This window comes from Sinocyclocheilus rhinocerous, unplaced genomic scaffold, assembly GCF_001515625.1.
Source record: "Sinocyclocheilus rhinocerous isolate Xijiao unplaced genomic scaffold, SAMN03320098_v1.1 scaffold2172, whole genome shotgun sequence".
NCBI classification, from domain to species: domain Eukaryota; kingdom Metazoa; phylum Chordata; class Actinopteri; order Cypriniformes; family Cyprinidae; genus Sinocyclocheilus; species Sinocyclocheilus rhinocerous.
In genome coordinates, this window is record NW_015662992.1 from 285,692 (window position 1) to 297,144 (window position 11,453).

Below are 11,453 nucleotides of genomic sequence, written 5' to 3' on the forward strand. Positions count from 1 at the left end.
TCTATCTGTCTATTTTTCACTCTCTCTCTTTTGCTTCTTGTTGCCTTTTGTGCTGTATGTGGTCTTAATGATTATGTTACACCACTTACACCACTATTTCCGCATGTATATACACAGTATAAGTTTGACATTATGCACAAATTACCATAATTTGAACTAGAAATGATGACAGGTATCTCAATACAACAGAGGGTACTTTAAAATCTGTTGGTCCACGTCCCGATGGTTTAATCCTCTGCAGTGCTCCCAGTTCTGCCCTGTCACAGCAGTAACAGTCAGACCATTGCATCTGGCCACAGTCCAGAGCGCTGCAGCAGGCTGCCACCCCCATTAAAGCAGGCCATCCCACCACAAAAGGCCACTGCAGAGAACAAACACACTCTCACTCGGCCCATACGGAATTCATTGGAGAACAATACCTCTAGCATTAATAGGACTGCAACAGATACAGGTTGTTTACATACACAATTTGGCATGTATATACACACTTAGTGGCAGTCCCTTTTGTATGCAGTATATTAATTTGTAAACATATTTAACCAAAAATTGTATTTATCAACCTCGTTTCTAAGGTAAAGCCGTAAAGGAACAGTTCACCTAAAAATGAAAATTTGCTGAAAATGTACTCACGCTCAGGTTATCCAAGATGTAGATGAATTTGTTTCTTCATCTGAATGGATTTGGAGAAATTTAGCATTACATCACTTGCTCACCAATGGATCCTCTGCAGTGAATGGGTGCCGTCAGAATGAGAGTTCAAACAGCTCATAAAAACATCACAGTAATCCACATGACTCCAGTCCATCTATTAACGTCTTGTGAAGTGAAAAGCTGCGTGTTTGCAATGAACAAATTCATCATTAAGATGCTTTTAGCTTCAAATGGTTGCTTCCTTCTAAAATACCAATCCTCTATCCATAGAATTACTTTCTCCATTGGGAAAATGTAATTTTAGTCAGTAATCGCCCACCTATTTTTACACTGAACACACACCACTGTACACATCTCCACTTTTCAGCTTACAGAATTTTGATAAGATGCAGAAGAGATTTTCTAATTGAATTTTGATTTTAAGAGAAAGCAAGATATAAAAGTGTCATCTTAAAGGCATAGTTAACCCAAAAATGAAAATGTACTCATCCTCATGTCTCTGCAAATGTACGACTTTTTTCTTCTGTGGAACATAAAAGAAGATATTTTGGTAACCAAGATATGTTGGTAAACAAACACTTTTGGTTACCATTGTGACTTTCATTATATCAAAAAATACATATATCTCAATTTATTTAATTCTCAAATAATCTTCTATGTTCCACAGAAGAAGTCATACAGATCTGGAATGACATGAGGGTGAATACATGATGACAGAATTTTCATTTCTGGGTCAACCTCGAATAGAACACAACTGTATACAAATGCGTAAAAACGGATACATATGAGTGAAGGGAGAGAACTGATAAAATAGATGGAATAATAATGCCTCTGCAGCTTTGGTTTCTCCTTCAACCTGTTTTCTCAAATTTGGAAAGTTACTTACGTTTCAGTGGAACAAGGTTGCGTGTGTGTACATATGTTGGCAAATATACACATTACTTGACTATTCTTATGTGGATGCACACATGCAGATCAAATATTTGCCACAGTTGATTCCCAGGTCTGTTCATTCAGTGAATGAAGTGAAGATACTTTAGAAAGGCACACAGCTGAAGTGGCTGTTAAGTAAGGAGTCGTTCGTGTACAGTAGAATCCCTGCAGAGATGGATCACTTTTCATTCTGGCCTCACCAGCTCAGTTCTGACACCAAGTGATACTTACCTGCTATTGCAACTTCTGCACTCCTTGGTTTCCAAACCTGTTAAACACTTGAAGCAAGCTAAAAGGTCCTATTGTTTTTCAGCAATTTGCCATAGCTTTATACAAGCCCATTTGTTTGAGTAAAGCTCAGAGAGCTCAAATGATCAGGCCTTTAATTACAGCTTCATACAGAATGGATGGTTATCTTGTCCCAGGGAATGAAACAAATAACCATCATTAAATGCGATCTTGCTGATCTGTAATTAACCTGACACATGCAAAACAACTATTTTCAATCAGTTTTAGTTGTGATTCAGGCATATTCAGTTGATTATGGCAGCTATATTTGCAGGTTAAACAACAACAGTCTTGTGTCATATAAAGTCAGTATACAAGTCAGTAAATCCCTGGAACAATAATACTTTTAATAATATTACATTAAGGTAACACATGATGTTATTCTCAGTTCTCTTTGAATAAAATGTATTTATGTGTTTATTTGTTCATTCATTCCTTCATTCATTCTTAGTGAATTTATCATTTATTTTCTGTCACCGATCCAGTTCACACACACACACACACACACAAACACACAAACACACACACACACACACACACACACAGTGACTTATAATTATAATGAAACAACATTAATCTGTGCACACCTTGGAAAATTGTTTCCACAAGAAAACAGAAAAGAAATGTTTTATACATAGTCACAATAAAAACATCAAAAATACTATGATAAAAAATACTTTTGATTTAAATTTCAATTACTGTATGATATGTTTTCAGTCATATCATATGTTTACCTTTTAGAAAGTTTTTTTTGTACTAAAAGCCTAACATGATTCTAGTTGATTTATAAAATGTGAACATTTGGGTGTGCAAAGTACATTTTAATTGTATTTACCCAATGGATTATTAATTAAATTATTAATGTAATTAAATATATTAATAATTATATAATTGTACATTAAGTTATTTTATAATGCAAACATTTACATTTTAAAATAAATAAATAAAAATAAAATATTCACATCAAATACACTAATCCTTACCACACATGCCAATTTTCCCAATAAATTTCCAAATCCTTCCAGAACAATGCTGAATAGAGATAATGGTAAAACAACTGAGGACTTGTTTCTTTTTTCAATCCACAGAATTCACAAATGCCATGTAAAGAATTGTTACAAATTAACCCTTTTTTTATTGAAGAAATTATTCAATATTACAATCAATTTTAACAATTAAGTCCACATACACAAAAGAAAGAACAATCTTAATCTGTAAAACAGCATTTAAGAGAAGAGAGAAATAAATAAATAAATAATGAAATAAATAAATAAAGTAATAATAATAAAAACATACATATAAACAACTAAACAATAGTTCAAATTATCTTCCTTCCTTAGGACAAAATCAAGGACTACAGTTGGGGAACTATACAAGAAAAAAAAATCCTCCATGAAATTTAACTGTATGTCATTCTTTTTGTTATTAATTTGCATTAGAGACTCTTTCAAATATTCCATTTCTAATAAAAATAACTTACATTTTGGTATGCATTTCGCAAATTTTTGTTTATGAATGTAATATTTACCTTGCAAAATGTAAAAGTTAACGACATACTCAATCATTTTGCTTTTGTGTGAATAATTTCAAATAACATCTTTTAAAGAGAGCATGTAATTACAAAATAACCCTACTTTATTTGAAGTGTGGATTGTTGTCGTAATTTTAACTCCGCCCCGTTTGCCTTTGACCCTCCTGGCGCGCCTGTGCCGTGGCGGGAGATCCCAGCATGGCGGTGCAACCTAAACAAAATCTGTCCATGGACAGTGCATCTGAACATGGATTTCTGAATTTTTATTTTTCTATGTCCGAGAAACCAGACACCACCGTGAGAGTATTTGATCGAAACGATTATTATACGGTGCACGGAAAAGATGCGGCTTTTGCAGCCAAGGAAGTTTTCAAGACGAATGGAGTCATCAAAAACCTGGGCACAGGTTGGTTGCTGATTATGGAATTATTTCATAAAACAGTCAGTTCATGAAAGACATATGTTTTTTGTTTCTTTCTATTGTGCAGATATATGCCATGCATCTTAAACGGCATCAGTATATTATAAGTTGAACAACCTTAAAATGATGTTTATATTGTAAAATATATATTTATGGCTAATAAAGGTGATTTGTATTTTAAAAACGCAGGAAATAAGAGGTTGGAGAGTGTGGTTCTCAGTAAGATGAACTTTGAGTCATTTGTGAGGGACCTGCTGCTGGTCAGGCAGTACCGGGTGGAGGTTTACAAGAATGCCAGTAAGAGTAGCAAAGAACATGACTGGCAAATATCTTACAAGGTATCTTGCTTTCTTCACTGTTTAATAACATTTTTCTCAGTATATCACCTCTCCTGGTTTCATCATGTTTGTGTTTTGCATCACAGGCGTCTCCAGGAAATCTGACCCAGTTTGAGGAGATTTTATTTAGCAGTGGAGGAGGGCCTGGGGAGGGAGCTGCCGGTGTTGTCGGGGTTCGTCTTGGCACCGGGGCCGATGGACAGCGTGTTGTCGGTGTTGGCTATGTGGACAGCACCCTCAGGAAACTTGGTGTGTGTGAATTTCCAGACAACGATCAGTTTTCCAATCTGGAGGCTCTTCTTGTGCAGATCGGGCCCAAAGAGTGTGTGCTTCCTGGAGGAGATGCAGGTGGAGACCTTGGGAAACTCAAACAGGTAACTTGCTTATGCCAGATTGTGTGTTATGAAACAAGACGGAGATGCACAATATATTGGAGTCATGTTGATATATAAATTGAGAATTCAGAATTTTTTCTTGCATTTCCGAGTTTATATCTCAAAATTCTGAGTTTACATTTCGTAATTCTGACGAGATTTTTTTTTGTTTTCAGTCACAGAATAAAAATAAACCCAATATAGAGCTTAGGGGCTGGACGACTGGGCAAAATTTATATCACGATATATTTCTTAATTTCGGTTGATACGATATAATTCCGATATCGATATGAACACTATTTATCTGAAATAGAAATCTTTTGTAACATTATAAAATGTCTTTATCATCACTTTTGATCAATTTTAAGCATCCTTGCTAAATAAAAGTATTAATTTCTATAATGTCTTTTCCCAAAAAATGGAATAGTGTATAATGTTACAAAAGCTTTTTTATTTCAGATAAATGCTGATCTTTGGATCTTTCTATTCATCAAAGAAACCTGAAAAAAAAAATTCTCAACTGTTTTAAATATTGATAATCAGCAAATCAGCATATTAGAATGATTTCTGAAGGATCATGTGACACTGAAGACTGGAGTAATGATGCTGAAAATTTACCTATGTATGATCACAGGAATAAATTACATTTTAAAATCTATTCAAATAGAAAGCAATTTTAAATAGTAAAAATATTTCAACATTTTACTGTTTTTGCTGTACTTTGGATCAAATAAATGCAGCCTTGGTGAACAGAAAAGAAATTCTTTAAAAAACAAAACAAACAAAAAAACAACATTAAAAATCTTACTGTTCAAAAACTTTTGACTGGTAGTGTAAGCTGATTATTCTTATAGATTGAAACAAATGTGCTTCAGCCAGAAAAAAGGGTATGAAAAGTGCTCCGAGTCGCTGCAGAAAACAAAAAAATTGAACAACAACAAAAACTGGAAATGTTGAAAAAAACATTAAAAGTCTTACTGTTCAAAAACTTTTGACTGGTAGTGTAGGCTGATTATTCTTATAGATTGAAACAAATGTGCTTCAGCCAGAAAAAAAAAAGGGTATGAAAAGTGCTCTGAGTCAAAAAAAATTGAACCGCAACAAAAACTGGAAACGTTGCTGGACATGGTCTTATTATTGAAAATGCAACCTGATTGTCTGCCAGCAGGAGGCGCTTTGAGAGCGGTAGAACTAGCGGTTTCCCTGGTAACGGCTGTAATCAAAGCAGCTCCACTCCTGAACACTACTTTATCAGATAAAATAAAAATGCCATCAAAACTTTTCTGAAGACAGTCCTTTCCCTTCAGAGATACATTCATATAAAACACCCGCGCCGTGTTATGATTTTGAAATGTGCAGTGCTCATGTTTATTCAACGAAATCAGACACCACAAATAAATCAATGTACGGGAAACACGTAATGTATATCGGAAATGTGTTTAAAAATCACATCACCGTTATTGAAAAAAATTATATCGCGATACATATTGATATTGAATTATTGTCCAGCCCTAATAGAGCTTGCATTTCACAATTCTTACTTTTTTCTTGCAATTGCGAGTAACAATTCTGACTTGGCGCCAAAATCAAAACTGCATTATGGCTGTTGAAGTTTCTGTCAGAAGGGAAAGCCACAGCCCCTTTTCTTAGTTTTTTTTTTCTAGTCATATAGCACCGATTGTTTTTTCTACTGCATAGACAGCCAAGTTTTATTAACCTATTTTGTCTGTGGTGAATGATGCCTTCTTTAAATGTAATGTAAAATAATAAATCTCAAAATGAATATAAATTTTTTTACTCTACATCATAATGCTGTGATTGCTAAATTCACATGTACCATTTAAAATGATAGATTTTAATTTTTTATTTTGATAAAACAGTAGAATTTTAATATAGGCCATTTATTGATTATCAGACATAAAATGAAAAAGAAAAAAATCTGCAGCTTATCGTATCAGCCAAAATTAATATTGGTGCATCCTTAGAACAAGATTGTATAACCATAATCGTAATCATTCATCTTACATGCTGGTTGCTGTTCTTAACTCAGGTGGTACAGCGTGGTGGCATTCTGCTCACAGACAGGAAGAAATCAGAGTTCACAACCAAAGACATTGTGCAGGATCTGAATCGTCTACTGAAGGCCCGTAAGGGAGAGACTGTGTCCAGTGCTGCACTTCCAGAGATGGAGAAACAGGTTTGGGGCTCTGCAGCACAAGTTAGATGTGTAATTTCAGAAGCTTGACCAGGAGATTCAATTAGGTTATTGCTTTTTTCCAGATTGCAATGTCTTGCTTACAAGCAGTCATCAAATACCTGGAGCTTCTCTCAGATGAGGCCAATTTTGGTTCCTTCAAGATAACCACCTTTGACCTCAACCACTACATGCGTCTGGATAATGCTGCTGTGCAGGCCCTGAATCTCTTCCAGGTCAAGGGTCATTCAAAAACAAGAAATATGCAATTTCTTCAGTGGAGGGTTATCGTGAGTTCTGATATGTTCCTCCTCTGATTTCTCAGGGTTCCTCTGATGATGCTACAGGCACACACTCTCTGGCAGGCCTCTTAAACAAATGTCGTACCCCACAAGGACAGCGGTTGGTCAGCCAGTGGATCAAACAGCCTCTCATTGACAAAAACAAGATAGAAGAAAGGTGACTTTTTTTGTTTGTTTGCTGCCTATACCTTTAAATCTTGAATTGGTATGTCATTTCTTTGATTCGGTCTGATACATTACATATTTATGGAATCATATAGGATGTTTAAGTTGTTTGGAATTTTAAATTTTTCCCTAATGCTGATATATATTTTTTTGTGCTTATTTGAATTGAACTTCTGCAGCATACAGTGAGACTATAATTTATGCTTTTATACTCATTTAAAAGTTTAGTGATGGTGGGATTTGTGAAAGAAGTCTCTTATGCTCACCAAGGCTGCATTTATAATATCATATTAATATTAATATCCTGTAAAATTATTACAACTTAATTATTATTTTCTATTTGAATATATTTTACAATGTAATTTAATTATTATTTTCTATTTGAATATATTTTACAATGTAATTTATTCCAATGATGGCAAAGCTGAATTTTCAGCAGCCATTACTCCAGGCTTCAGTGATACATGATCCTCGGAAATCATTTTGTTATGCCGATTTGGTGCTCAACATTTTTTATCAATTTTGTAAATCAGTTATGCTGCTTACTATTTCTGTTAAAACTCATATACTTTTTCCCCAGGATTCTTTGAAAAGAATGTTCAAAAGAACAGCATTTATCTGAAATAGAAATCTTTTGTAACATTGTCTTTATTGTCACTTTTGATCAGTTTAATGCATCCTTGCCGAATAAAAATATTAATTACTTCAATAATTTGAAGTGATGAGACTGAATTATGGTATCAGTTGACCATCATTAGACTCAGCAGCTATTTTTCTTGATCATGTTTAAGTATCTTGTGGATGCAGCATATTTTTTAACATTATAGAGGGTTTATTTTTGCCTGTGACTTTATTAGACATTTGTGGTTCTGATGTGCAGACTGGATCTTGTGGAGACTTTTGTAGAGGACTCTGAGCTGAGGAAGAGTTGTCAGGAGGATCTTCTCCGCCGTTTTCCAGACCTGAACCGAATGGCAAAGAAGTTCCAGCGTCAAAGCGCTAATTTACAAGACTGTTACAGGGTCTATCAAGCTGTGGGGCATCTGCCGAATCTGGTGCAGGCGTTGGAGAGATACAGTGGTGAGCACAATTTGGCCTGTTAACCTTCTAATTTGCATTTGAACAACAAAATTAGTTGTGGAGCAACACAATGAGCGACAGCTGTATTTTGATCAGGGAAACATCAGGTCCTCCTGCACGCAGCATTCATCTCTCCCCTCAACGACCTCATCTCTGACTTCTCCAAATTTCAGGAGATGATTGAAACCACACTGGACATGAACCAGGTCTGCTGTTGTCATCTACACTCTGTGCTTTAAGCAAACCTTAAAAGGGTCATATGATGTTGCTAAAAAGAAATTTGTTTTGTGTATTTGGTGTAATGAAATGTGTTTATGCGGTTTAAGGTTCAAAAAACATTATTTTCCACATACTGTACATTATTGTTTCTCCTCTATGCCCCGCCTTTCTGAAACGCGTCGATTTTTACAAAGCTCATCGTTCTGAAAAACGAGGTGTACGCTGATTGGCCAGCTACCCAGTACGTTGTAATTGGCCGAATACCTCAAGCGTGTGACGGAAATGTTACGCCCCTTACCATACTGTGATGCCGTGTCCCAGGCCGGAGCGAGGATTCAAAAACATGAAAACCCATTACAAACGAGGCATTTGTTACATCGTCTTAACTTTTATAAAGAATATCTCTTTGGGTTTGAGACTTTGAGAACTTTAGGACTTTAGGGATCTTATCTATTCACGAACAGCTTGTAACACTCTAAAGAGAAAGGAAAACTTGAAATCGCATCATATGACCCCTTTAAGCTCAATTTGTAAGTTGCTCTGGCTAAAAGTTGGAATTCCTAAAATGTATGCCACTCTTGTTTTTGTTGTCCAGGTTGAACATCATGAGTTCTTGGTGAAACCCTCATTTGATCCCACATTGAGTGAGCTCAGGGAGAACATGAATCGTTTGGAGAAAGCCATGCAGGCTGCCTTGAACAGTGCGGCTCGTGAACTGGGTAAGTGAACATAATGTGGTAATGAAATGTATTTCCTATTAAGCAATTTAGCGTTGAACCAGTAACAAAACCAATTTTTTTTGTTTTGCTTTAGGGCTGGAAGCAGCTAAGACTGTGAAGCTTGAATCCAATGCACAGATTGGTTACTTTTTCCGAGTCACATGCAAAGAAGAAAAGAGTCTCCGCAACAACAAGAAATTCACTACTTTAGATGTTCAAAAGAATGGAGTGCGATTCACTAACAGGCAAGAGAGATGTTGAATGAGATGTTTAAATACTGGAGCAGCTAATGACTAGACTTATTAGTGAGTGATGGGGTTGTGTCTTTTTCAGTAAGCTGAGCTCTTTGAATGAAGAGTACACTAAAAGCAGAGAAGAGTATGAAGAGGCTCAGAATGCCATCGTCAAAGAGATCATCAGCATAGCCGCTGGTGAGAGTCACTCAAGGCTTGTTCGGCAATGAATCGCCTGCGATTTTGAACGCGATTTTGCGTAGCTTGTCAGTGAACTATGGCTCTGTGTAGTAAATGCCGCTCCATCTGAAAGCAGGTGCTGGAGATTTACTACTAATCACAGAACCGGCTTTACTGACGAGATGCGCATGAAAATCGCATTCTATTTTTTATACAGCCCTAGCTTGTTCATTGTGGTTTTTGAACTTTTCCATGTGGTTTTTATTTTCCTTAATTAAGGAATGTTCTGTTGAGAAGTACAGTAAAAAAATCAATATGGAAAATTCCTTCATATTAATACAGTACATTGTGCCCTTTTTTAGAATGAGGTTAAGCTCTTTTTGTACCCTAACTACAAAATATAAAATCCCATTTAAAAAAGAAAAGGATAAAACATGCACATACATTTGAAAGAAGTAAAACATGCAGTTTTCAAAGAGACAAGATTTAAACATTGTGTTAATATGAGACTAGCCAAGATAAAACAGTTATGTAAGAATATACTTTAAAAAGTGACAGGTTCAACATCATAACAGTTCATATAATGCATTTTAGGGAGGAATTATTGTAATACAAGCATTTAAATATTAACGTCAACCTGAAATGGAAATCTTTTTTCCATGTTGTGAATAGCAGAGTAAAATTTGTCATTGGGAAATTGATTGGATCGTCGGATGTTGCTAATTGCTGCAATCCCATGTATATTTTATAAGAAACAGCAATATTCCATAAAAAATGCCCATTTTGATTTCATAGTGACGTAATGGCCTAGTTTATGGTTTTAAATTATTTCCTGTGGTAATCAGCACTAATCCAAAAATGTTTATAGATCCTAATGTGTATTGAACACGTTAGCCATTAGCCATTTTGGTCGCTAACATTAAGATGTTTTCAGTTAATCTGGTTGTTGGCACATTGAGAATGAATAGTTTAATAATCCTGTTTGTACCATAGGCTATGTGGATCCAGTACAGACTCTGAATGAGGTGATAGCTCAGCTGGATGCAGTGGTGAGCTTTGCTGTGGTGTCCCATGCTGCCCCAGTGCCTTACATAAGGCCTAAAATACTAGAGAAAGGGTCAGGGAAACTAGTTTTAAAGGCGGCAAGACATCCCTGTGTTGAAGCCCAAGATGATGTGGCTTTCATTCCCAATGATGTCACCTTCGCAAGGGGCGAGGAGATGTTTCATATCATCACAGGTAAGCTCTTATTTGATAGCATTAAATGGAAGCTTCATGTACATAAATGCATTAATCCATAAACCGCATGATAAAAAGTAGGGCTGGGTTTTGACACAAATTTCACGATTCGATTCTCATTCACAAGCTTGCGATTCGATTAGATTCAATATCGATTATTTTGGATATATATATCAGGTAGACATGCCAATTTAAGGAAAAAAAATTCTAAACTAATGCTGTAAAATACATGAGAGTCCATTGGTACTACATTACTATAATATTGAAGGTTAAAATTGACTGATTTTTTAGGCTTGAATTGCTTAAATTACACTTAATGACGTTTTATAATAAAAGTTACAATTACATAATATTTCTACTTCAATTAGTTTTTTAAATATAAACATTTAAATGGTGGCTGTCATAAAAATATATAAATTCAACATCGAAGAACAGTAAAAGTTATGGTGAATATATTACATGGTGCATATATTTAGCAAAATGCCCCTCTCTACAGTTTATTGTTCTATCTGACTAATGAGTTTGTTTCACCAAATATGTTTTTTTCTGAGGTAAATGTGACGTTACGTGACATTGTTTACAAGCC

The 11,453-nt window shown here is 35.3% G+C and overlaps 1 protein-coding gene and 1 long non-coding RNA gene across 2 annotated transcripts in view; one reads left to right on the forward strand and one right to left on the reverse strand.

Moving 5' to 3' along the window:
- The first annotated feature begins 3,538 nt into the window (after window positions 1-3,538).
- The window catches only part of LOC107728724 (DNA mismatch repair protein Msh2-like), an 11,540-nt gene continuing 3,625 nt past the window's right edge, over window positions 3,539-11,453 (forward strand). The window contains exons 1-12 of the mRNA XM_016539016.1: window positions 3,539-3,809; window positions 4,014-4,162; window positions 4,249-4,536; window positions 6,587-6,733; window positions 6,817-6,966; window positions 7,056-7,189; window positions 8,078-8,277; window positions 8,374-8,483; window positions 9,092-9,215; window positions 9,310-9,460; window positions 9,549-9,646; window positions 10,622-10,867. Coding sequence (XP_016394502.1) covers window positions 3,602-3,809; window positions 4,014-4,162; window positions 4,249-4,536; window positions 6,587-6,733; window positions 6,817-6,966; window positions 7,056-7,189; window positions 8,078-8,277; window positions 8,374-8,483; window positions 9,092-9,215; window positions 9,310-9,460; window positions 9,549-9,646; window positions 10,622-10,867 — 2,005 coding nt within the window. The 5' untranslated portion in view covers window positions 3,539-3,601. The remainder of the gene's footprint in view (window positions 3,810-4,013; window positions 4,163-4,248; window positions 4,537-6,586; window positions 6,734-6,816; window positions 6,967-7,055; window positions 7,190-8,077; window positions 8,278-8,373; window positions 8,484-9,091; window positions 9,216-9,309; window positions 9,461-9,548; window positions 9,647-10,621; window positions 10,868-11,453) is intronic.
- The window catches only part of LOC107728725 (uncharacterized), a 5,070-nt gene continuing 1,698 nt past the window's right edge, over window positions 8,082-11,453 (reverse strand). The window contains exon 3 of the long non-coding RNA XR_001638503.1: window positions 8,082-8,159. This is a non-coding gene — a long non-coding RNA (uncharacterized LOC107728725). The remainder of the gene's footprint in view (window positions 8,160-11,453) is intronic.